Source organism: Capsella rubella, unplaced genomic scaffold (assembly GCF_000375325.1).
Source record: "Capsella rubella cultivar Monte Gargano unplaced genomic scaffold, Caprub1_0 scaffold_8, whole genome shotgun sequence".
Taxonomy (NCBI): Eukaryota; Viridiplantae; Streptophyta; class Magnoliopsida; order Brassicales; family Brassicaceae; genus Capsella; species Capsella rubella.
The window spans coordinates 984,851-1,011,993 of NW_006238916.1; the positions used below are offsets into that span (position 1 = coordinate 984,851).

Sequence of the window (27,143 nt, forward strand, 5' to 3'; positions counted from 1 at the left end):
TTTTAAAAAACAAATCGCAATAATAAATGACGAAAATGCAAAATAGTTACTAAATTTGCAAAAAGGAAAAAAAGAAAGAAAAGAAACATACCAGCTAGACCTGGGGTTGCGCTGAAGTCGTCTCTCCCGAGTGAGCTGAAAGAACAGCATCAATGGCTTCCTGAAAACATTCCACAATTTCTCAAGTAAATCTGTGGAAAGAATCATCTCAATAACCTAAAGAGAGAGAGAGAGAGAAGAAGAGAAACAAAAAAGAACCACATACACCTAGAGAGAGAAACCGAAGAGGCAAAGAGTTTTCTTTTCTTTTCTTTCCTTTCTCAAGAGAGCAAAAATGGTGCAAGTAATACCAACACACATCAAAGATGCGTGGGATAAGTGGAACATAAGAGGAGCAGTCATTCTAAGTCTTAGCCTTCAAGCTATTCTCATTTGCTTCTCCCCTCTAAGGAAACGCACACCAAGAAGGCTCTTGATCATGCTCGTTTGGACCTCTTATCTCTTAGCAGACTGGTCTGCCAATTTCGCTGTTGGTCTCATCTCCAAGAATCAAGGTAAAGAACTCAAACCTGATGACCCTCCACAGGATAAAAAGCTCATGGCTTTATGGGCACCATTCTTGCTCTTGCATCTTGGTGGACCCGACACAATCACAGCTTTTGCGCTTGAAGATAACGCTCTCTGGCTCAGGCATGTCTTTGGACTTGTCTTTCAGGCCATTGCTGGTGTCTATGTGGTTCTCCAGTCTCTTCCCAATAGCCTTTGGGTTATAATACTCTTAGTTTTCATTTCTGGGACTATAAAGTATCTGGAGAGGACAACGGCTTTGTATAGTGCCAGTTTGGACAAGTTCAGGGACTCTATGATTCAAGCACCAGATCCAGGACCAAACTACGCCAAGCTCATGGAGGAGTACAAGGCCAAGAAAGAGGCAAGACTCCCCACCAAGATCATTCTGATTGATGAGCCTGACAAGGAACATAGGCCTAAGAAGTTAGAGCATCCATCATTAGCCTTGAAGAAAACAAAATTGTTGACCCATCTTGAGATTGTTCAGTATGCTTACAAATTCTTCAACACATTCAAGGGCCTTGTAGTCAACCTTATCTTCAGCTTCAGGGAACGTGACGAGAGCCTAGAGATCTTTGAGAATTTAGCTGATTCAGAGGAAGCTTTGAGGATCATTGAGGTTGAGCTTGGTTTCCTCTATGATGCTCTATTCACCAAGATCGCGGTTCTTCATACCTTTATTGGAACTGTCTCACGCATCGTTGCTTCTGGCACCCTTGTGGCTGCATTCATCCTCTTTGATAAGAGACCTAAGAAAGACATACACTTTCAACACTCTGATGTTGTTGTTACCTACACGCTGTTTGCAGTTGGCATAGCTTTGGATTTCATATCCATCCTCTTGTTTCTATTCTCTGACTGGACGTACGCTGCACTACGTAGCTTGAAAGAAAACCCTGAAGAGGTTCTATCGTCCCGTAGAGATAAGTTTTTCAACTGGTTACTTGGTCTAAGAGAGCTGCGTTGGACGAAGCAAGTGTGCAAGCATGAGTGTACCGACGAAGGTAAGAAACCGTGTATCAAGGAAGGTGATGGTAAGTGTTCAATAGAACAGGAACATGAAGTGCTCACGACACCATTCTTCCTCCGGAGGTGGTGTGGAAGCATCAACGTATTTAACTTTATAGCATATGCAACAAATGCAGAGGTGGTGAGGATCCATGACGCCAGAGGTGATTTCCGCCGCATCTCATGGATGATAATATCTTTCCCATTTGAAAAACTCAACTTCATTATCCAGAAAGTATTTGGATATATTCTCGATTTGATCAATGATGTGCATAGATGGATCAGCCACAGAGTCAATGCGTTATCAAGAAACCATCCTTGGGCTCGTCTTACTATATACCCTATCTATTTCGAGTTCATATCCCGCATCCCTTATTTCATCATATCCGTGTGGGATATCCTCAGCGAGTTCTTCGACATCTCGGATACGCTTGATATAGTCCACAAGACGCTATTTGTACACGGAGAGCCCATGACGAAAGAATTGTGGGACTTCATGTTTGAAGAGCTTAGAAACAAATCAAAGTATGGAGACAGTCCTGAGAATGCCAGGAGGATATCTTTGGCTCGAGGAGAGTGGACTTTAAGAGAAAACCTGCCAGAGGATGCAGAACGTGAAAAACTGGTACGTTATGTCACAAAGGTCGATTATGATCAGAGTCTTCTGATGTGGCACATCGCAACCGAGCTCTGTTACCAACAACACGAGGAAGAGACTATCCCAGAGGACACTGATAAAAAACATGAGCATTATAGCTACCGGGAGTTCAGCAAAATCATATCAGACTACATGATGTATCTCCTGATCTTGCAACCCAGTCTAATGTCCGAGGTTGCTGGAATTGGGAAGATAAGATTCAGAGACACATTGGCTGAAGCTGACAAGTTTTTCCAGAGGAGGCATATCGAGGACAAGAAAAGCGTGAAGATAGCCACCGAAAATATCCTGAACGTCAACAGTAAAACTGATCCAATGAGCGTGAAGGGAGATCGAAGCAAGTCTGTGTTGTTTGACGCAAGCAGGCTATCGAAAGACCTTACAGAGATGGAGAGGACGCACGGAAAAGACAAATGGGAGATACTGAGTAAAGTATGGGTGGAACTTCTGTGTTATGCAGCTTGTCATTGCGACGCTACAGCTCACGTGGAACAACTAAGCAGAGGCGGTGAGCTCATAAACTTCGTGTGGCTTCTAATGGCTCACTTTGGACTAACAGATCAGTTCCAGATCAACAAAGGAGATGCCAGAGCCAAGCTCATAATAGGCAAGTGAGAGTGAACAAGAAGAACAACAAAATTCATTCTGCATTTGTATTTTTTTCTACTTTTCTCCTCAAAAACAATGAACTCTGTCCTGCATAGGGATGATGACATACATTCGTATGCTTTTGTGATTGCATTATCCCAAATATCGTTGCCAAACATGTATGAAATTGGTTTAACATCAGTCTAGCTGCCGAGTTCAGACTACACATTTCTCCAAGTTATCAGTCGCCAGTCACTAGAGCTTCAAAACAAGGGAACACACAGACGTCCGAATGAATAAAAGCAACCTACAAAGAATCCAGTAGATGTTCAAAATGAAAGCAAAGCATGGCAATACTATCCGCAAATTGAATAACATAGCTACATCAATCTTTATTGCAGATAAAAAAAAATTATCAATATCTGACATGTAAAAACAAAGATAACACGTTTCTGAATTCACCTTTTTAACAGTACATGTTCGAATCTGTACATATTTAGGGTAGTAGAAGAAGCCGCAAGGAACTTGGAAAATGGAAAAACATTGACGGAGAGGCAGGTAAAGAGAAAGAAAGAGGGAAGAAGAGTCAATTGATAAGATGACAAAGAGGAGATGAATTGATGAGAGGGAGAAGGAAGACGGGAAATCAGTCTTCCGTAAAAGAACGAGGTTAAAAGGCGGTGAGCCGGTGACACGGCGGAGCATATAGCCCAACTTTCTTTTTCCGGCGGAAACGAGGAAGAAAGAATTGGGGTTATTTTGGAAATAGACCCTGATGAAACACTCTTTATGAATTAGAGTGTTTAACAAAAACCCAAATTTTTTGACAAACAAACCCAAATTTTTGGTTTCCAAAATTCAGTGGAAAATAATTAAATCTAATTCACATTTTTAAGTGTATCATAAGGATATTTAACCGAAAACTTGAGTTACCTGAATCTTTTTTGAGTATATTGAGATAAAATTTCTAATATTTGTGTGCTCGAAAATAATCGTAAAATTTAAAGAGTTTTTAAAATTGTCTCCAAATTTTTTTAAATAATTTAAGGGGTCTTATTCAACCTTGTGTTTTAATGGATTTGAGTGTATCTAAAAATATTTTAAAAACACAATAAAATCTGTTGTTGTTGGATTAAACATTTGTTTGATGTATTTTAAAGTATTTGTAAAATAACCATTATTCAATTTCCAATGGAATTTGTTTCATTGAAGATTTTATTGTATTTTACATCTAAAACACGAACAAACACAATCCTAACAATTTTTTGAAGTATTTAAGGGGTGTTATTGATTTTTAAATCCACATATAATTTGTAAATCCTTATTATTTATGAAATCAGAATAAAAATATAAGCTCTCTCTGTGTCTTTGAATCCAGTAATGAAGCAATCGAACTTCAGAATCTCATAAAGGAATCACAATTCACATTGTTTATTTAGTAGACAAGATTCGTAAAGTTTAACACTAGATTCATCCTTTAATTATTTTCATTAAATAATGTGACTCGACTTAAGAAAGACCAACCCGACTTAGAAAAACTAGTCTTTCATTGTTTTTTAATAATAAGTCATAACTACGGTTATAACTCCAAAAACAAATGAAAAGAAAAGACGAGTTGCTGAAGTCGTCTCTCTCTCCCGAGCGAACTTCTGGTCAAGAAAGAAAAGAGAAAGAACATATGGCAATGGCTTCCTGAAAAGTGAAAACATTCCACAAACCCCATATTTCTCAAGTAACTCTGAGAAAGGAGAAAAACTTCTCAATAACCAAAAGAGAGAAGCTTAACTTTTCTCCTACAAGCGAGAGCAAAAATGGTGGATGTGATACCAAAAGAGATCAAACATGCGTGGGGCAGATGGAACATAAGCGGATCAATCATTTTAAGTCTTATCCTTCAAGCCATTCTCCTTTGCTTCTCTCCTTTAAGGAAACGCACACCACAAAGGCACTTGATCATACTCATTTGGTCCTCTTATCTCTTAGCAGATTGGTCTGCTAATTTCGCTGTTGGTCTCATCTCCAAGAATCAAGGTAAAGATCTCAAACCTGATGACCCTCCGCAGGATAAAAAGCTCATGGCTCTATGGGCACCATTCTTGCTCTTGCATCTTGGTGGGCCGGACACAATCACAGCGTTCGCTCTTGAAGATAACGCTCTCTGGCTTAGACATGTCTTTGGGTTAGTCTTTCAGGCAATCGCTGGTGCCTATGTGGTTCTCCAGTCCCTTCCAAATAGCCTTTGGGTGATTATACTCTTAGTGTTCATTTCTGGGACTATAAAGTATCTGGAGAGGACAACGGCTTTGTATAGTGCCAGTTTGGACAAGTTTAGGGACTCTATGATTCAAGCACCAGATCCAGGACCAAATTATGCGAAGCTCATGGAGGAGTACAAGGCCAAGAAAGAAGCAAGACTACCCACAAAGATCATTCTGACTGATGAGCCTGACAAGGAACATAGGCCTAAGAAGTTAGAGCATCCATCACTGGCCTCGGAGACAAAAAGAAAAGAGTTAACTCATCTGGAGATCGTTCAGTATGCTTACAAATTCTTCAACACATTCAAGGGCCTTGTAGTCAACCTTATCTTCAGCTTCAGGGAGCGTGACGAGAGCCTAGAAATCTTTGAGAATTTAGCTGATTCAGAGGAAGCTTTGAGGATCATTGAGGTTGAGCTTGGTTTTCTCTATGATGCTCTATTCACCAAGATTGCGGTTCTTCATACTGTTTTTGGAACTGTCTCACGGGTTGTTGCTTCTGGTACCCTTGTGGCTGCATTCATCCTCTTTTATAAGAAATCTAACAAAGGCAGAGACTTCCATGGAGCTGATGTTGTGGTTACCTATATTCTGTTTGCAGTTGGCCTAGTTTTGGATTTCATATCCATCCTTTTGTTTCTGTTCTCAGACTGGACATGTGCTGCACTAAGTAGTTTGAAGGACGATCCGGATGAGCCACTATCATGGAAAGATAGATTTTTCAACTGGTTACTTGAATTTAGAAAGCTGAGTTGGAAGTCGCAAGAGTGCTACAATAAAGGTACGCATAAGTGTTCCAAGGAAGGTGAGAAACCGTGTATCAAGGAAGGTGATGATAAGTGTTCAATGGTACAGAAGCATCACATGCTCACGACGCCGTTTTTCCTCCGGAGGTGGTGTGGAAGCGTCAATGTATTCAACTTCTAGCATATGCCACAAATACAGAGCTAAAGAGGATCCATGATGCCGGCGATGAATTCCGCTTCTTATGGATCATCATAGCTTTCCCATTCAAAATACTCAATTTCATAATCCAGAAAGTTTTTGGATGGATTTCCGAGTTGATCAATACTGTGCACAGATGGATCAGCCACATAGTTAATGCATTATCAAGAAACCATCCTTGGGCTCGTCGTACTATTTATCCTATCTATATCCTGTTCCTATTCCACATCCCTGATTTCATCAAATATGTGTGGAATGTCCTCAGCGAGTTCTTCGGCATCTCAGATACATTTGATATGGTCCACAAGACGCTATTTGTACACGGAGAGCCCATGACGAAAGAATTGTGGAAGTTCATGTTCGAAGAGCTGAAAAACAAATCAAAGTATGGAGACAGTCCCGAAAATGCCAAAAGAATATCATTGGCTAGAGGAGAATGGACTTTAAGAGAGAACCTACCAAAGGATGCAGACCGTGAAAAACTGGTGCGATATGTTACAAAGGTCGATTACGATCAGAGTCTTTTGATGTGGCACATCGCAACCGAGCTCTGTTACCAACAACACGAGGAAGAGACTATCCCAGAGGACACTGATAAAAAACGTGAGCATTATAGCTACCGGGAGTTCAGCAAAATCATATCAGACTACATGATGTATCTCCTGATCTTGCAACCCAGTCTGATGTCCGAGGTTGCTGGAATTGGGAAGATTAGATTCAGAGACACATTGGCTGAAGCTGACAAGTTTTTTCAGAGGAGACGAATATATAATTTGGGCGTGAAGACAACCACCTTAGTGAAGATAGCCACCATAAATATACTGGCCGTCAATAGTGAAATTGAACCAATGGACGTCAAGGGAGATCGAAGTAAGTCTGTGTTGTTTGACGCGAGCAGGCTAGCCAAAGACCTTACAGAGATGGAGAAGACGCACGAGAAAGACAAATGGGAGATACTGAGTAAAGTATGGGTGGAACTTCTATGTTATGCAGCTTGTCATTGCGACGCTACAGCTCACGTGGAACAACTAAGCAGAGGCGGTGAGCTCATAAACTTCGTGTGGCTTCTAATGGCTCACTTTGGACTAACAGATCAGTTCCAGATCAACAAAGGAGATGCCAGAGCCAAACTCATAATAGGCAAGTGAGAGTGAACAAGTCCAACAAAATTCATTCTGCATTTGTACTTCTTTCTACTTTTTCTCCTCAAAAACAATGAACTCTGTCCTGCACACAGATGATGACATACATTGTTATGCTTCTGTGATTCTATTATCCCAAATAGTTTTCATATTCCAACAAGGGCTGTGACATGTATAAGATTTGCTCTCTAAGAATCATTCTAGCTGAGTCTAGATTACACAAGTCTCCGATTCAAAACAAGGGAAGCACGCAGACATTCGAATGAATAAAAGCATGGCAATACTATCGCAAATTGAATAACATAGCTACATTAGTAATTGTTGCGGATAAAATGATCAACAGATGACATGTAACAGAAAACGAAACAAAGATAACACATTTATAAAATTCACCTTTTAACTATGCGAAACCACATCGAAAGAGTAGTGTACATGTTCGAATCCGTACATATTTACAGGTAGAAGAAGAAGCTGCAAGGAATCTTGAAAATGGAAAAATTTGACGGAGAGGCAGCTTCGGAGAAGGAAAGAGGGAAGAAGGGTCGATTGATAAGATGAACCAACTCTAAGAATCAATTGATGTAATAAGGAGAATGAAGATGGGAAATCATTCCGCCGGCAAAGAACGAGGTGGAGACGGTGGAGCATACAGCCAACGTTCTTTTCCGGCGGAAAACGAGGAAGAAGAAATTGGAATTATTTGGAAATTGACCTTATTGAAACTCTCTTTACCAGTTAGAGTGTTTAACAAACACACAAATTTTGGAGAAACACACCCAACTCTTTTTTTTTCATTGCTTTCCAAGATTCGATTAAAGATCATTTTAAAGAAATTCCCCCTTAAAAGTTGTATTTGTCTGGTATTTAAGATTGTATCTTTAATCCTTTAAAAGTTGTATTTGTTTGGTATTTAAAATTGTATTACTGTATTTTGATCGTTAATTATATGATTTAACCTGTAAAATAATACATGGCAATTCGTTTTTATATATAATCGTAATTTAATTAACTTAGTTAAATAAATCTGAGATTCAAAATGGTATAATGATGTTAGCATAACATCTTTAATTTAAATAGTCTAATTTTAGATTAAAATATTTTGTGAGTTTTACTATAAATATATGTAACCATATTTATGTAAATTCTTCCCAAAATTTGACTAAAAGTAAATCTCTCGTACATATTGGGTTGGATTTGCAACTTTATTCGAAATAATTTCATTGTTTTTTTTAATTAAAATATTTGTATTCTCTGGAAAATTTGTTGCATATTTCTATGGCTGGGCACAAATAATACATCTTATTTACTGCATTTCATCAGATCTACGGCTACCTATTCCTTTCGTCTCACTTATTGTCAACAAGGATTACGCTTCCTCCGGAATCTCGGACGGCTAGAGTAAACAACAGCTTTTTAATATTTTTTATGAGGTATACTGTATTAGTAAATAAATAAACTGAAAAAGGTAAAACCAAAAACGAAAAACTAAAAAGAAAAGACTTGAGAGCTCTAATAAGAAACGAAAATGTTTCCACCAAAAAAAAAAAGAAACGAAAATGTTGACTAAACCACAAGTACTGCAAGAAGGCTTCAATGGCTGTCACACACAGAAAAAAAAAGTAAACACGAAAGCCAACAAGCAAAAAACAAATAATCCAAGCCTCTTTAGTTGTATCTCATCAGTTCTTGTCTGTTCCAGCAAATCAGTTTGAAGATGGTGAACGCAATCCCGAAGCCTATCAAGGACATATGGGACGTATGGAGTATCAGAAGTACCTTAATATTCAGTCTCAGTCTTCAAACATTTCTCATTTTCTTTGCACCCCAAAGAAAACGCTCATCAAAAACGTTGTTTCTCTCTCTCATTTGGTCAGCTTACCTTCTTGCTGATTGGGCAGCCAATTTCGCCGCCGGGCAAATCTCAGATAGTCAAGGAGACGATCCAGAACCGGGGGAACCCAAAAAGAGCGCCGAATTGTTAGCTTTCTGGGTTCCTTTCTTGCTGTTGCATCTCGGTGGTCCAGATACAATCACTGCCCTTGCCCTTGAAGATAACGAGTTATGGCTCAGGCATTTGTTGGGTCTCTTCTTTCAAGCAGTTGCAACAATTTACGTGCTTTTGCAATCCCTACCCAATGCTCTTTGGAAACCCATTTTGCTGGTGTTTTCGGCCGGAGTGATCAAGTATGTTGAGAGGACATTAGCTTTGTACCTGGCCAGTCTTGACAAGTTCAAGGATTCCATGATTAAGCGGCCTGATCCTGGACCAAACTACGCGAAGCTCATGGAGGAATATGCAGCCAAGAAAGATATGAAGGTGCCTGCACAGATTATCATGATTGAAGAGGCTGAGAAAGATCCAAAAGCTGACGTTGACGTTAGGCCTGAGATCCTCACTCCACTCAATATTCTCCAGTATGCTTATAAGAACTTCAATATTTTCAAAGGTCTTGTGGTTGATCTCATCTATACATTTCAAGAACTAGCTGAAAGCAAGAGATTCTTTAGCTCGTTGAGAGCAGATGAAGCTCTAAGAATCTTGGAGGTTGAACTCAACTTTTTATATGAAGCTCTGTACACGAAAGCCGAGATCTTGCATAATTGGATAGGATTTAGCTTCAGGTTCATTGCCCTGGGGTGCCTTATAGCAGCTCTCCGCATCTTTCAATACAAGAACAAGAACGACTATGGTGGATTTGATGTTGGCCTTACTTACGCATTGCTGTTAGGAGGAATAGCTCTGGATTGCATCGCTCTAATCATGTTCTGTGCATCTGACTGGATGTTTGTTAGACTCAGGAAGATGAAAGACGAGGCGGACGATAAAGACACCAAGTTCGACGACATTCTTAATTGGATTCTTGAATGGGTTCTTGGGGTCAGGGAGTTGAAGACGGAGAAATACTACCAATGCTTCAAGAGTACTAAGAAAACAGCGTCTCATGAAGTGCCCGATAAGAGTACTGATGATGAACCATTTCATGAAGTGCTGGACACGAGTTTCATATACCGCAGGTGGTCCGAGTATGTACATGCACACAACCTGATAGAATATTGCTTATGTTTAAAACCGAAGCGAATCCACCATACCAAGGGCGCAATACACCTCGCCTTAGACAGGATAATTAACGAAGTCCTTTTCATTGGACCTGCCATCAAATATATAGGAAGTGGCATAGCAACCATAAAAGAGAGATGTTACCAAATACCCAAGCGGATTGAGAGACACATAAGTCTTTGTTACAGACGTAACAAACGTCTAAATGAGGGGTACATTGGGATGTGCTTCTACTGCACATTTTACATTCCTTGTGTGTTTGTACATCTGATAAAGAGATTTATGGATTTCTTTGACATTCAAGCTCAGATTCAAGGTAAGCTAGATGAGGTGATCTACACATCCAGTGATCGTCTCACCCTGGATCTGTGGGAACACATATTCACAGAGGTTAAAAGCAAATCCACATTCGCTGATGACCCTGAAAGCGCCATAAGGATATCTTCAGTTCGAGGTGACTGGACTCTAGGCGACATAAAATGTGAAGACGAAGAAACAGAAAAAAAGCGTGAGAAACTTCTACACTATGTGATAGAAATGGATTATGGTCAGAGCCTTCTGGTGTGGCATATTGCCACTGAGCTCTTATACCAAACATACGAAACAGAAAAAGGCACTAATGCAAATCATAGCACCCGTGAGTTCAGTAAAATCCTTTCAGACTACATGATTTATCTCCTCATTATGCAACCCACTCTAATGTCAGCTGTTGTGGGTAATGGAAAGATAAGATTTAGAGACACGTGCGAGGAGGCTAAGAGGTTCTTTGATAGGAGGCATATCTTGGGCAGGTCCATAAAGAAGGTCACCAATGCAAAGAGAGCCAGCTTGGCCATTTTATCAGTGGCGGCCCCAGCAAAAGCTGAGATCATTGACGTGAAAGGTGATAGAAGCAAGTCCGTCCTGTTTGATGCAGCCAAGCTTGCCAAAGAGCTTAAGGGTTTCAGCAAGAAGGAGGAGGACGACGCAGAGATGTGGACAATAGTGAGCAAAGTGTGGGTTGAGTTGCTTTCATATGCAGCGACCAACTGTGGCGCTATAGAACATGCAGCTCAACTAAGCAAAGGAGGAGAACTCATCAGCTTTGTTTGGCTATTGATGACTCATTTGGGACTAGGAGATCATTTCCAGATTAACCAAAGAGATGCTAGAGCCAAACTGATTATAGGCAAGTGATCGTCATCTAATAAGCAACAAAAGTAGCAGCTGTTTTTTTTTTTTTTTTTACTTTTTTCTTTTGACTTCTACATTTTTTCTGTGTTTTGTCTCTTTTGTTTTTCTAAGAGAATTTCTTAAATTTTTAACTGCTTTCTATCACTGCAATCAAGTCTCTGTTCTGCGACGAAATTTCAATTTTAGACCTAGATATTGTTGTTGATTAAAAAAAAAATTAGAATCCAAATTTACATTTTTAGAATATTTTCTGTTATTATCAAATATAATATTTCAAAATTATAAGATGTTTCAAATATACACTTTTATCTATGCATTTTCAAAAATACCTCTTTTAAATTTGAAAAATTATAAAGTCTTATATGTTTTTATAAGGTACTTCTAAATAATAACTATAACATAGAGACTCGAATAAAACATATATTATAAGGTCTTAAAAGGGGTATAAAATGTTTTTAAAAGTTTTTAAGTTATTTATACGGTATTTATAAAATATATGTATAATTTTACACACATATAAATGTAAGTTGTGTATATTTATATAAGTTTACCCATATTTTTGGATAAAATTTCAAAATTTAGTTGGTTTTTGATGTTATGAAAAAGGAAATATTTTTGGAAAATGGTATTTGGAAAGAAGTATTTTTGTAATTCTCCTTTAAAATAGAGTGATTTGGACATTTTTACTTTTGTCAAATAAATAAAACTATTTCTTAAATTAATAAACGAAAGTTTATAAACCATCTATGAAATTTAATAATTTATTATTATAAATTTAATAATTATGCAACAGAAGTACTTTTTAATGTTCATTATTATATTTTTGGTCAATGGTCAGTTGGGTCATTATATAATGACTCGATTTAAGAAAGACTAACCCGAGACTGTCTTTAAATAATATAACTTATAACTATGGTTAAATACTGTATGTATTAGAGAGAGGATACTTCATTTGTCCCAATTTATTAGATATTTTGGTTACAAGAGCACATTTTAAGAAATTTGTTTATTTTTAAAAGTCAACTAGTTATTTTCACCTAAATTTTGTGTAGACACCTACAAAACGTTACAAAAAGGGTTAATTAAAATGAAACAAAAGTATATAAAGAACCAATAGCTTACTCGTCTCTTGGCATCCGGAAAAAAAAAAAAGAATCGATGATTTACTAAAACCATCTTCAACCATGAATACCTCTAATAAGGGATGCTTAAATCATAAAATTATAATTATTTTAATAAACTTAAATTAAAATGCAATTAAGAAAACAAAATATAACCAATCAATTGGTGACCTGTGAATTATGAAGTGTTTATAGAGGTTCCAAAATCTCTCTTTAAAGCACTCCTCTTTACTCTCTTTCTTCTATTTTAATTATTTTTATTTTTTCAATAATATGAAAGTCATATAAGGCCAATGGCATAGTTGGGTCCAAGAAAAAAATTTAATCAAAAAAAAAGAAGACCAATCGCGGGCCACCACGTGTCAGTGGGGCCCGTGAACATAGAAAAACAGGACGCATGACCGTCGCGTTTGTGCGTACGTCCTTCATTTTTTATTTTGTTTTTGATTTAATTTTGTGTATAAAATTGGTTGGGACCAAGACAAAGTACGCCAATAAACATGGTCTAAGTATCTCCAATGGGAAGTGCTCTAAGAGCAAGTTTACTGGGAGGTACTAAAGGGATTCCTTAAAGAAAAGTGGCCAACAATTAAAGGAAAAATAAGAAAAAGGGCCCAGTAAAAATAAAAGCGTTGCTTCTTGTGGCAACATATGCAACCTTAGAGAAACGCGAGGTGACATTCTTTTATTAGAAGCTCAGGCGTTGCATTCTCTTATTAGAAGTTTGGTAAAATAGAATAGAAAAAAATAATAATTCCCCTTATTTTTTTTCCATTTAATTTTAAGTACTTCATGTGAGGTTCTCTACTAATAATGGTCTAAGTAAATCACGTCTCCCTTATTTCTTTATTTTTGGGAATTTTGTCAAAATACCACAATGTAATGAGAACATATGCATCATTATTATTATTATTATTTTGTTAAAAATGTAAATATTTGATTAAAATAAAATTACTATAGCATGTTTTGAAAGAAGTTTGGGAAAAGGGCCTCTAAAAAACATTTGGTGTACATATTATTCCTCACAATTTTCTCTTCCACAAACTCTAAATTTCTCAAAGAAGTCTCGATAACCAAGAGAGAGGGAGAGAGAAAAAAGGAACCAATTTTAAGAAGAAAAAATCTTTTTTATTTTTACCTAAGAAAGCACAAATGGTGAAAGTGATACCAAAAGACATCAAAGATGTGTGGGATAGTTGAAAAAAAAAGTAGGAACAATAATTCTAAAACAAATGGAGGCATTGATAACTGATTGATTTATTCAGCAAGCTCAGGTTTTAGCTAGCTGGTATTTTTATTTAATTTGAATAGAAAAAAAAGTTTTTTTTTTTTTTTACGGTGTGCTACAGTAATTTTTTTAATAAACAATTTGCAACAATAAATGACGAAAATGCAAAATTGTTACAAAAAGAATAAAAATAGAAAAGAAAAAGAAAAGAAGGTTTCGTTCAAGTCGTCTCTCCCGAGTGAGCTTCTCGTAAAAAAAAAGAAAAGAGAAAGAACAGCATCAATGGCTTCCTGAAAACATTCCACAACTTCTCAAGTAAATCTGTGGAAAGAAACATCTCAATAACCTAAAGAGAGAGAGAGAGGAAGAGAACAAAAAAAGAACCAAGAAGAGGCAAAGAGTAATCTTTTCTTTCTTTCCTTTATCAAGAGAGCAAAAATGGTGGAAGTAATACCAAAACACATCAAAGATGTGTGGGATAGGTGGAACATAAGAGGAGCAGTCATTCTAAGTCTTGGCCTTCAAGCTATTCTCATTTGCTTCTCCCCTCTAAGGAAACGCACACCAAGAAGGCTCTTGATCATGCTCGTTTGGACCTCTTATCTCTTAGCAGACTGGTCTGCCAATTTCGCTGTTGGTCTCATCTCCAAGAATCAAGGTAAAGATCTGAAACCTGATGACCCTCCACAGGATAAAAAGCTCATGGCTTTATGGGCACCATTCTTGCTCTTGCATCTTGGTGGACCAGACACAATCACAGCTTTTGCGCTTGAAGATAACGCTCTCTGGTTCAGACATGTATTTGGACTTGTCTTTCAGGCAATTGCTGGTGTCTATGTGGTTCTCCTGTCTCTGCCCAACAGCCTTTGGGTGATTATACTCTTAGTGTTCATTTCTGGGACTATTAAGTATGTAGAGAGGACAGCGGCTTTGTACAGTGCCAGTTTTGACAAATTTAGGGACTCTATGATTCAAGCACTAGATCCGGGACCAAACTATGCGAAACTCATGGAGGAGTACAAGGCCAAGAAAGATGCAAGACTACCCATTAAGATCATTCTGATTGATGAGCCTGACAAAGAACATAGCCCTCCGAAGTTAGGGCATCCATCATTAGCCTTGACGAACAGAAAAGAGTTGACCCATCTTGAGATAGCTCAGTATGGTTACAAGTTCTTCAACACATTCAAAGGCCTTGTTGTCAACCTTATCTTCAGCTTCAGGGAGCGTGACGGGAGTCTAGAGATCTTTGAGAATTTGAATAGTCCGGAAGAAGCTTTGAGGATCATTGAGATAGAGCTTGGTTTCCTCTATGATGCTCTATTCACCAAGATGGCGGTTCTTCATAGCTTAGGTGGACTTGCCTCACGCATTGTTGCTTCTGGTACCCTTGTGGCTGCATTCATCAACTTTCATAAGAAACCTAAGAAAGACATACAATTTCATGGAGCTGATGTCGTGGTTACCTACACACTGTTTGCAGTTGGCATAGCTTTGGATTTTATATCCCTAGTCTTGTTTTTGTTTTCCGACTGGACGTGTGTTACACTTAGTAGCCTGAAGGATGATCCAGATGAGCCTCTAACATCGAAAGAGAGATTTTTCTGTTGGCTACTTAGTTTCAGACAGCTGCGTTGGAAGACGCAAGAATGCCACCATAAAGGTTGGCATAAGTGGACCGAAGGTGATGATAAGTGTTCAACAGTACATAGGCATGACGTGCTCACGACGCCATTCTTCCTCCGAAGGTGGTGCGGAAGCATTAACGTATTCAACTTTCTAGCTTACGCCACAAAATCAGAGGTAAAGAGGATTCACGATGCAAGAGGTAGTTTCCGCCGCTACTCATGGAAGATCATATCTTTCCCATTCAAAATTCTTAACTTAATCATCCAGAACGTTTTTGGATGGATTGTCAAGTTGATCAATGAAGTGCACAGATGGATCAGCCACAAAGTCAATGAATTATCAAGAATTTATCCTTTGGCTCGTCGTACGATTTACCCTCTCTATTTTGAGTTCCTCTCCCGCATCCCCTATTTCATCAAATATGTGTGGGATGACCTTAGTGAGTTTTTCGACATCTCGGAAACGCTTGATACAGTCAACAAGGCTTTGTTTGTACACGGAGAGCCGATGACGAAACAATTGTGGGAGTTCATGTTTACTGAGCTGAAATACAAATCAAAATATGGAGACAGTCCTGAGAATGCCAAAGGGATATCTTTGGCTCGGGGAGAATGGACTTTAAGAGAGAACCTGCCAGAGGATGCAGAACGTGAAAAACTGATTCGTTATGTCACAAGCGTTGATTATGATCAGAGTCTTTTGATGTGGCACATCGCAACCGAGCTCTGTTACCAACAAGAAGAAAATACCCCAGAGGGTTATGATGAAAAATATCATTACAGTTACCGCGAGCACAGCAAGATCATTTCCGACTATGTGATGTATCTCCTGATCTTGCAACCCAGTCTGATGTCCAAAGTAGCTGGAATTGGAAAAATAAGATTCAGAGACACATTGGCTGACGCTGACAAGTTTTTCCAGAGGAGGCATATCGAGGACGAGAGAAGCGTAAAGATAGCCACCGAAAATATACTGGACGTCAATAGTGAAATTGAACCTATGGGCGTGAAAGGATATCGAAGCAAGTCTGTCTTGTTTGAGGCAAGCAGGCTAGCCAAAGACCTTACAGAGATGGAGAAGACGCACAAAATAGACAAATGGGAGATACTGAGTAAAGTATGGGTGGAACTTCTCTGTTTTGCAGCTCGTCACTGTGACCCTACGGCTCACGTGGAGCAACTAAGCAGAGGCGGTGAGCTCATAAACTTCGTGTGGCTTCTAATGATTCACTTTGGACTAACAGATCAGTTCCAGATCAACAAAGGAGATGCCAGAGCCAAGCTCATAATAGGCAAGTGAGAGTGAACAAGAACAACAAAATTCATTCTGCATTTGTACTTCTTTCTACTTTTTTCCTCAAAAAAACAATGACCAACTCTGTCCTGCATAGAGATGATGACATACATTGTTATGCTTTTGTGATTCTATTATCCCAAATAGTTTTCATATTCCAACAAGGGTTGTGACATGTATAAGCCTGCGAAAGAAGAGTGAAGTATCTCGATGTATACCTTAACGAATGGAGATTCTGACCAAAACTGAAGGAATCTGTGGGAGTATAAGCCGCAAGAAGAGAAGCTTTTGGCCGCCATTGAAACCAACAACGCACAAATCACTCTAATTGATCTTCTTCGATACGACTGATGAGTGACGATACAACACACAATCAAATCCAGTGAAATCAAAACCCCAAACGCACATTGAATCGCGCAAACGAAGCTCACTGATACTTAGTTAGAAAAGCTTTTCTTATATTTCCGACTCTAATTCTTCCATGGATGGATCAATCCTTCTCCCTTCCATTCACTTTCAATTTCAATTTCAGTTTTAGTTTCAGAGTTACATTTTTTTGGGGTAGGTTTTTCGATTATATTTCTTTTGGCAATTGCGAAAAACAAAAATACCCGGGTAATTTGATAAATAGTCTTTGAAGCAAACCCTTTAACAAAATAATAATAATAAGTTCCTACAAAAAAAATAATAATAATAATAATAAGTAGTCTTTTAAATTCTCTTAAATACCACAAAAATACCACAAATTATTTATTTCCAAAAATTCCAATAAACATCATATACATGAAAATATTAAAATATAGTCTTTATTAAATAAATTCCAATAAACATCATATGCATAAAAATATTAAAATATAGTCTTTATTAAATCAAATATAGTTTTTGATTATATAAAACAAACAAAACTTATACATATATAACTTTACTTGGCTAATTTAAAGTACAAAACTATATTAAAATAACAAAAAAACTAACAAATTAGACATGAGATATTTTTGTAATTTTAGTGTTTCATAGTGATTTATACGTAAGAAGATTGAGAAATTTTGAAAATAAAATGGTTTATTATATTTTAAAATTGGTTTTATATGACTTATAAGTATCTTATAAAATTGTAATGTCAATTTCTATTAAATTTTTCAACTTTTTTACAATAGAAAAAATATATATTTATATATATATATAAAAATTTAACTCTAAAAATGCCTAATTTATGTTTACTGAAGCTCCCTCATATAATACGCGATACAAATTAAGTTCGATTATATAAGTTATTTATCAAATGAACTTAAAAACAGAGTTGCTCTCATAAAAAAAGATTAATGATTAACTGAATACACAGTGTATTATACAACAGTTGAGAGTTTCTTAAATAAGAATCATACACCTTCCAATAATTTTAAACAAATAAAGAAACTTATTAAGAACTAGTTTACTGGAGATGTTTAAAAAGGCTACAAATCATTAAGAAGTGCTAGTTAGTTAGTGCTTAGTCTTGGTCTTAAAATATACCAAATAAGATTAATTTTAGTTAATTGTGATTTTTGATTATGTCTCAAAAGTCAAAACACAGAAAGAAAAAAAAAAAAAACAAAAACAAAAAGTTGTCTTTCTCTCTTTTCTTTCCTCATCCTATTTTTTTAGTTGTTTCTTCTTTCTTGTAGATTTCTCTCCTTTTGCTTTAGCATTGCTTGGATTATGGCTCCAGAAATTTCGAGGCAAAGAGAAGCCAAAGGAACCTTCACAAAAAACTTCCATGACCAATATGAAAAATGGGTCAATCTTAGCAACGAAGAAAGCAGCAATAGTCCCAAAACAAATCATCTTTGTGCAGGAGCTCTGAAGAATAGGGAGAAGGATGACGAAGAGGATCGTGTGGAAACCGACTCTAAATATCCGGGCCAGGTAATTCATGGTTTTGACAATGAGATCACGTCACTGAAAAACTTCTTGTTGGATCAAAAAGTTTACAAGGAGTTCAAGAGTCTTGTGATTGTTGGAGAATATGGTGTTGGAAAGACAACATTATGCAAGATGATCTTCAATGATACAGATGTGAGGAGTGTTTATGCCCCAAGGATTTGGGTTTCCATGCATAGCAATGAATCTAAGGAGGGACTTGATGGGAAGATATGTGTGTTGACCAAGATCTTGAAGGGTCTCGGAGTTGAAGATTCGGTGTTTGAATCCATCCATAGAGAAGTAGTAGAAGAAGATGCAAACAGGAAGGAAGCTGGAGAATTTGATGAAGAGACGGCGAAAGAGGACGAGCTCTCTGCTCTGCTCTATGCACTTCACTTGAATCTGAGGTGGAAGAAGTATCTGATTGTCTTTGATGATGTGCGCGAAGAGGACAACTGGAACGAGATTCTTCAGCATGATGCGGAGAAACTCAAGAAAGAGAGTAAATGGGGAAAGTATCTGTCAGATGGATTCCCTAACGGATCTGGTGGAAGAGTCATATACACGACCAGGGATGAGAAATACACTCTAGCAAAGAAGTTAGTTAAAGAGGAACATGAGATACATCGTCTTTGGCCTCTGACTGATACTGGGAGTGTCTGGAACATATATAAAGAAGCACTTGAACAGAATGAGGAAACGCCGCCAAGGAACGACAAGAAATGCTTAGATGAGCTGATGAACAAGTCTCGTGGTCTTCCTTTAGCTGCTAGACTGTTGGCTACGCTTCTTCCTGTGTTTCTTGACGATGAGAAAGCTGACCCGAACGGGTCTACAAGTGGAACTACCGAATCAGTTAACAACACTACATCAGGTGAGAATGGATCTATTCTACCTAAGCATGCTTGAAAAGGTGTAAACCTGAAAGAGCTCATTTCCATTGTGTTTTTTTTCTTTTTTCTTTTGTTTGCTTTTGTTTTCCTTGTAAACTGTTTTGTTGTTGTCTTTAGTGTCACTTTATGTTTTTTGAGCTTAGTTTCTGCAAATGTAACATTGATAGAGAAACATGGTAGATCTTCTCAGTTAATAATACATCTCTATATTAGTAAAAGAGAAGTACAAAAAATTCATGGGTCGGGTTATTTCAGAAAATTTTAAAAATATTACCCGATTAGATTAAATGGATACTTAGCAAACGAATCACATTTAAGATATAACTAGATTTGGACCCGCACATACGTGCGGGGATATATTTGTGTATTAAATATTTAAAATAACCTTTATAACTCATATTTATAATGATTTGGTTTCATCACATTTTCTTAACGTTTGTAATAATAATAGTTTCATCATAATATTTGGATCGATACGAAGACAGATCCAGATCGACATGAGGATGGATCCGGTTCGACATGAGGCCGGATCCGGATCAATTGTAAACTAATGTAATCAATTATATTTTTAGTAAATTATTGAAATATGAAATCGGATAAATACCAAAAATATCAGACTTCCCAAAACGAATTACCTAAATTGTCAAGGTGGAAATTCCACCTTGACAACGTAATTGATGTTTTTACCAATAAAAACTCTATCCCATGAAAACTCTATCCCATGAAAGCCATATGAGCAATGTTTACATTCGTCTCGTTTGAATTTGCAAAAATCTGTGTGTACCATACATTTTGATAAATCTTCCAATTTAGACATAATACTCATATCTTACGTTTGGATATTCTCTAACTCTCTTAAACTTTAAAATTATCATCTAAAGTATATATTTACCCGTTCAAAAGTTAGCGCATATTCAAATGAAATTCTTAGATTCGATTATAGATAAAAAAAAAACTATTTAGATTGTTATACAAAATTTATCTCTCATATATCTTATCAGGAATAGTTTGGAAATAATTTTTTCCGTTCCCATTTCACATTCACCGTTTCCCGTTCAGATATTGCCAGGGTAATGTTCGCAATGTTTCACACCCTTACGCATTAGCATAGTTATATTTTTAGATATAATTATTTGATATACTATTTATCTATATTAACATTTTTAAAGCAATTTTTCAAATAAATCCTAGACTTTCAAACTATTTACAAAAATTGCCACTGCCTTTAATACACTATCTTTAAAAATAAATGGAAAATTGTTAGAAAATAATAAAATTGGAAATACATCGATATTTAAAAGATTTAAAATTATGGTTCCCCTATCATATTTTTGATTTGATTTTTAATTGTTTTGAATCATCATATAACACATAAATGAATAAAATTTAATTTTGTTGTTCTACATATTTTGTGATTCAAATTTTTTTAAACGGATATATATCACTCAACTAATATAAAAAGTATGTGTACCACATCTCAAATCCGCTTAAATATTAGAGAATGATTCAAAATGATATTATACATATGATCATAATGGATTTAAATCCGAGTGAGCAGAAAGTTTCACTTAATAGTTTCACTTAATAAGCATCCAAACTTTGAAATTTGTATATCAATTAGTTCGATTTTTAGGTGATTTTTTTTTTAATTTTGCCGTAAATAGTCAATTTTAAAATTTTAAAAAGTTTAAAATATTATAATTTATATATTTAAATTTAATAAATAAAAATTAAAATAACACAAACGAATTATGTTGTAGGACGGGTTGTATGAACCAATATTAATTATTAAAAATTAAAATGTCATTAATTAATATGTTATTTTTTATTTTTTATTTAAACTTATACTGAATTTCAATAATTATATTATTTAATCTTTTGAACGTGTATTTACCTAATTTAAACTGTATATATGTTTACATATATACAATTTAAAATACTATAAATATCAATTTATTTTAAACATTTCAAATATTAAAATATTATAATATTTTGAAATCTATTAGTTTAAATTAGAAAAAATATATTAAAAATCTAAAATATGTTTACAAATACAAAAATTCGAATTTAACAGGGCACATTTTATGGTAACAAATTTATTACGATTTCCATGAATAGTAGTTAGGTATTAGTTTTGATTTATTTATTTATTTTAAAGCATAATTATTTCCTTTGAAAATATATTTTGCTGTCTTCAAGATATTTGAAATTTTTAATATGTATTTTTGAAATTCCTCCATATAACAATGCTTAAACTTATAAATTTTTAATTGAGTTTAAATATTTCTAATATTTTAAACTTTAAATGGAATTTAAATATTTATAATATTTTAAAAACTTTTAAAGGAGTAAATATTAATAATAACTAAACTTCTATAAAATTTAGATATTTATAATATTTTAATCTTTCCTTGCACCTAATTTATTTCATACTTTTATTTACGTAATATAAACTGTTTACATATATACAATTTAAATACTATAAATATCAATTTTTAAAAATTTGTTTAAAAATATTCAATTTCGAATTTAATAGGCCACATTTTATGGTAACAAATTTATTATGATTACCATGAAAATTGGTTAGTAATATATTTTGCAGTCTTCAAGATATTTGAAATTTTTAATATGTATTTTTGAAATTCCTCCATATAATAATGCTTAAACTTATAAATTTTTAATTGAGTTTAAATATTTCTAATATTTTAAACTTTACATGGAATTTAAATATTTATAAGATTTTAAAAACTTTTAAAGGAGTAAATGTTAATAATACCTAAACTTCTATAGATTTTAGATATTTATAGTATATTAATCTTTCCTTGGACCTAATTTATTTCATACTTTTATTTACCTAATATAAACTGTTTACATATATACAATTTAAATACTATAAATATCAATTTTTAAAAAATTGTTTACAAATATTCAATTTCGAATTTAATAGGCCACATTTTATGGTAACAAATTTATTATGATTACCATGAAAATTGGTTAGTTATTAGTTTTGATTTTTTATTTATTTTAAAACATATTTTTTTCTTTTGAAAATCTGTCATTAATTTTGTTTGGCTATAGATTTAGTATTACATTTTATATCATCTTTTCTATTTAATCTGTTTGGTTACACTCACAAAAAATGCTCCCCTTTTAATAGTATAGATAGATATGACCCGTTAATAAATTGACATTCCATAAAAGTGTTGGCTATCAATAGGTTTCGAGATTGCCTCTTCGATGCCATATTTACTATCCCACTAATTTAGGATACTTTGTTATTGCTAACAAATCTATTTACGGAAAACAATATTAAATGCTTATATTAAACGATTTTTCAAAATAATTGACTAACCTCTCAATCTTTACAAATCCTAATATGTAAATAATACCGTAAATATTCCAGAGTTCTACAATATTAATCTTTACTTCTGAAATTTTTATAAGACAAAGTATTTGATATAACAAACGAAAAAACATATATATAAAACATACTTTAAAAATATTTGGTATAACAAATATAAAAAAATGCACATAAAACTACGTAGATAATGGTATTACAAATGATAATCAGTTGGGTTTAGTTAAATGTTTCTTAAAATCATAAAATAAAATTTTAATATATATATATATACTATAAAACGAATTTAATAATAAGAATTAGTGTGATGTTTATAATTATATTGGATCCTTATTATTTTTTTTATTTTTATCTTTCCTGATATGTAAAATGAAAGATTTTAATCACAATAAAATTTATGAAAGAGGTTCCAAGATTATTCCATATCTTTATCAATTTGAATTACTTATAAAAAATGGAAAACTATTTTAACATTAGCATAATTAATGCAAAATTAGTTATGGAGCTCATATAATTTTATATTAATTTAGGGGGGGGGGGTGAAAGACTAAATTTAGGGAGCTCATGTCATCTAATTTTTTAATATAAAAAATATTACACAAATTATCATTACTATTATTTGGGAAGCAATAATAATAACTAATTAATCAATTTTATTATTTTAAAAAACACTATAATTATTGTATTTTTAATATACGTTATTTTATTTGTTTTATTTAAATATTGTATTTCATTTCTAAATACACATTTTTCCCAAATAATTGTAATCAAATAAATATTTCGAAATAATAATTGTTGATACTAAAATTAACAAAATAATAACACATACGATAAACAATGAACCGAAAACATTCCCCTGCGCTGTAGCGCGGGTCCGAATCTAGTTTCTTCTTTAGAACCAGAAGCATCACAGCATAACTCATTGATTCAAATACTCACAAAAAACAACAATCGAAAACTCATATACCAGCAATACATCAGTGGAAATGAGGAAGCAAAACACACAAACAAGAACAAAAAAGGATTAGACAACTTGGGAAAACCTGAGAAACTCTCAGGCTGTAGTGGTTTTATATTCGTATATTTAGCCAATCAAATAGTATATAAACATGAAAATCGTATGACCAAAAATTAAGAATCCACAAAAAAAGTATGAGAAAAATCTCCTCCTCTCCAATCAAATAGCCAATCAGTTAGTTATCAATTTTATCTGGAATTGGCTCAGTAAATCTGGTTGGTTGCTTTGGTACTTCGTGATTCCGTTTTATTTACACTCTAGTGAGTGTTTGGCTGATGGTAAATGAGTTGACAATGTTGAATTTGAAGCTCTTTCATGTTAGTACTGTGATTTTGATCAGTGACTTGTGGAATTTGCAGCTCTTTGATGATCATACTGTGCAATTAGGTTTGTTATTGAATTTGCAGGTCTTTGATGATCATACTGTACAAATGTTTTTTTCTTTCAAACTGTTAGTATAGTTAATTGTTCATATTTTGATAATAACGATAACATAACGAAGAGAAGTGAAGTTTCCTTCCAATGTGCCATATTTGTTTGCAGGCAATTGCTCACGATAAGAGGTCAGAAGCAAAACAAAAGCAACAATGGACATTGATACGTGCAAATCAAAACCAATGTTGCCTTACATTCAGATTGTCTCAGACAACCCGTTTGCTGATGAACTCAACTGACTTCCAAGGCCGAGGTGAGCCAATGCTAGCCAAACAAAAATGAGGAGCTCTCCTCCTTTGCTAAGCTGATCCATACGTGCTGTAGCGTCACAATTGCTTGCTGCGTGAAATAGCAACTCCATCCACACTTTGCTTACCACCTTCCACATGCTTTCTTCATCGCTATCAACACTTTGCTTCTTTATCTTGTTGAGTTCTTTCGCCAGTGCCCTAGCCTCGAACAACACAGATTTGCTTTTGTTTCCTTTAACATCCCTTGGATGAATCTCTATCTCTACTGAAAGAATCTTATGGCTAGCTCTTCGCACATCCCTCAAGTTCTCAATATGCCATCTCTTATAGAACTTTCCAGCTTCGGCTAACGTGTCTCTAAACCTGATCTTCCCTATCCCCGCAACCTCTGACATCAGCTTTGGCTGCATAATCAAGAGATACATCATGTAGTCTGAAAGGATTTTGCTGAACTCACGGTCTTTATCACAGCTACTTATGGGCACTTCTTCTTGGTAACACAGCTCAGTTGCTATATGCCATAGCATAAGGCTCCGGTCGAAATCAACATCTGCTATATAACGCATAAGCCGTTCTGGATCAGCCATATCTAATTCAATGTTTCCAGAATCCCATCCTTTCTTTCCGGCTTTTGTTTTTCTTCTCTCCTTTCGTGGACGCTGGAGTCTAGATTTAAGCTCGTCAAATATGAATTCCCACAGCTCTTTTGTCAAGGGTTCACTGTGTACAGATCTTATCAGACTGATCTCATCTAGCAGATCATCGATGCCGAGGAAGTTGGTGATGTAGCTGCCAATAAACGTGAAGCAGTGAGGTATCATGAACCAGAACTCAACAATAATAATAAGGTAATGAGCTACTGGATTGTCTCCCGACCACTGACCGGTGACATCTTTCATATACTGGTGAAGATCATCATTCCAAATGGCGATCTTTTTGCACAATTTCTTGGAGATGTTGGAAACGGAAGTGAAAGGGTAAAGTATAGTCTTCCACACAAGCCGACGTCTTCTACCCTTGACGTCATGCATCCTCTTTATATCTGCTTTCACAGAGTATGCGATGAAATTAAACAGTTTGATGCTTCCTGCCCATCTTTGGATTAGAAATGGTGTGTTAAGCACCTCATGTTCGACTCCTCCGCAGCATATTTGCTTCTTCCAGTGCAGCTTCTTCAAACCGAGGAGCCACTTGAGTGCAGGGTCTATCCATGAGCCACTGTCTACTTCGTCTTCATTTATCCTACTAATGACAGCAAATGTCCAGTCTGAGGGGAGGATCATGAGGAGAGATACAAAATCCAGAGCTATTCCAACTAAGAACAAAATGTAGGTGATCACAATATCAGCTCCATGAAACTCATGGCTCTTCTTGGTTCTGTAATGAAATATTCCAAATGCTGACAAAAGAGATCCCAAGGCTATGGTTCGAGTCAAAGCTCCAACCCAAGTATGAAGAACCGAGACTTTCGTGTATAAACCTTCATAGATAAAACCGAGCTCCACCTCCAAAATCCTCAAAGCTTCTTCATTTGTTAGATTCTTGAAGAATTCTCTGCTCTCACCTCGTTGCTCAGAGCTAAAAATGTTATTGACCACAAGACTCTTGAAGTTATTGAAAAACCAGAAAGCAAACTGAAGGATCTCGAGGTGAGTCAGATTACCGGGGTTTTCTAGCCTTAATGGTCTCCCATACTGCGTGTAGTTTTCAGTAGCCATCGAGTCGTCTTCCTTTCCCGAAGGGCGGGTCTCAGTAGAATCCGAATCAGGAACCTCAAGCATTGAACCCCTGAACTTGTCTGAGCTCGCGAGATACAAGGCAATTGTCCTTTCCAGATACTTTAATGTCCCAGCAATGAACAAAAGCAGTATGATCACCCAAAGAGAATTCGGTAGAGATTGGATAACCACATAGGCACCTGAAATAGCCTGTAAAGCCAGGCCAAGGAAGTGTCTGTGCCAAAGAGCATTGTCCTCAAGAGAGTATGCAGTGATTGTGTCTGGTCCACCAAGATGTAAGAGCAAGAACGGTGCCCACAAAGCCATGAGCTTCTTATCTTGAGGAAGATCATCTGGCTTCAATTCTTTCCCTTGATTCTTAGCAATAAGTCCAATCACAAAGTTTGCAGACCAATCTGCTAAGAGATAAGACAACCACAGGACTAAAGCCAGGAACCTGTTGGATGTTCTTTTCCTCAATGGTGCTAGGAGGATGAGAATTGTCTGAAGCGAGAGACTGAGGATTACAATTCCTCTGATGTTCCATTCGTCCCATACATTCTTGATATGTGCGGGAATCACCTGTACCATCTTCTTTTGATTACAATTATTGTTATGAAGGTTTGGATTCAGATAGACTGAGATTTAATAACGTTCAGTCGTTGACTTTCTTTGAACTAGAAGTCTTCTGGTCTTTATTTTTTCATTTCCTTTGTTCCAACAAAAAAAACCTTCAAATTTAAAATCCCATGTCTATGAACATACCTAAAATGAATATACAGTATCATTTTTCGTTTGTAATCTCCTTTGTCGTTTACTTTTTCCACAAAACTAGCATTTGAAAAGGATTTTTTTTTTTAATATTTAGTTCCAAAATAGTAGTAGTATAATATAAAC

At 35.6% G+C, this 27,143-nt stretch overlaps 5 protein-coding genes and 1 pseudogene across 6 annotated transcripts; 5 read left to right on the forward strand and 1 right to left on the reverse strand.

Annotated features, from left to right (window-relative positions):
* The first annotated feature begins 95 nt into the window (after positions 1–95).
* On the forward strand, positions 96–3,030 carry LOC17875944. The gene has a single exon (XM_006279944.2). It carries the CDS (start codon positions 335–337, stop codon positions 2,849–2,851), a length of 2,517 nt encoding a protein of 838 aa, XP_006280006.1. The 5' UTR covers positions 96–334; the 3' UTR covers positions 2,852–3,030.
* Positions 3,031–4,204: 1,174 nt separating this feature from the next.
* On the forward strand, positions 4,205–7,266 carry LOC17876131 (annotated as a pseudogene).
* A 1,617-nt stretch (positions 7,267–8,883) lies between these two features.
* On the forward strand, positions 8,884–11,403 carry LOC111831574. 2 transcript variants are annotated; one of them, XM_023786262.1, is made up of 2 exons: positions 8,884–10,038; positions 10,099–11,403. In XM_023786262.1, the coding sequence occupies exons 1-2, from the start codon at positions 8,884–8,886 to the stop codon at positions 11,401–11,403; spliced, it is 2,460 nt and encodes an 819-aa protein (XP_023642030.1). The 2 variants fall into 2 exon arrangements, with proteins under 2 accessions (XP_023642030.1, XP_023642028.1); XM_023786260.1 differs by having other exon boundaries at positions 8,884–11,403.
* A 2,588-nt stretch (positions 11,404–13,991) lies between these two features.
* LOC17875926 lies at positions 13,992–16,758 on the forward strand. Its single transcript, XM_006280487.2, has one exon. The coding sequence runs from the start codon at positions 14,188–14,190 to the stop codon at positions 16,675–16,677; it is 2,490 nt and encodes an 829-aa protein (XP_006280549.2). The 5' UTR covers positions 13,992–14,187; the 3' UTR covers positions 16,678–16,758.
* A 1,611-nt stretch (positions 16,759–18,369) lies between these two features.
* LOC17876893 (probable disease resistance protein At5g45440) lies at positions 18,370–19,650 on the forward strand. The gene has a single exon (XM_006280595.2). It carries the CDS (start codon positions 18,370–18,372, stop codon positions 19,480–19,482), a length of 1,113 nt encoding a protein of 370 aa, XP_006280657.1. The 3' UTR covers positions 19,483–19,650.
* Positions 19,651–24,297: 4,647 nt separating this feature from the next.
* LOC17876500 lies at positions 24,298–26,837 on the reverse strand. The gene has a single exon (XM_006282286.2). It carries the CDS (start codon positions 26,835–26,837, stop codon positions 24,474–24,476), a length of 2,364 nt encoding a protein of 787 aa, XP_006282348.1. The 3' UTR covers positions 24,298–24,473.
* Positions 26,838–27,143: the final 306 nt, after the last annotated feature.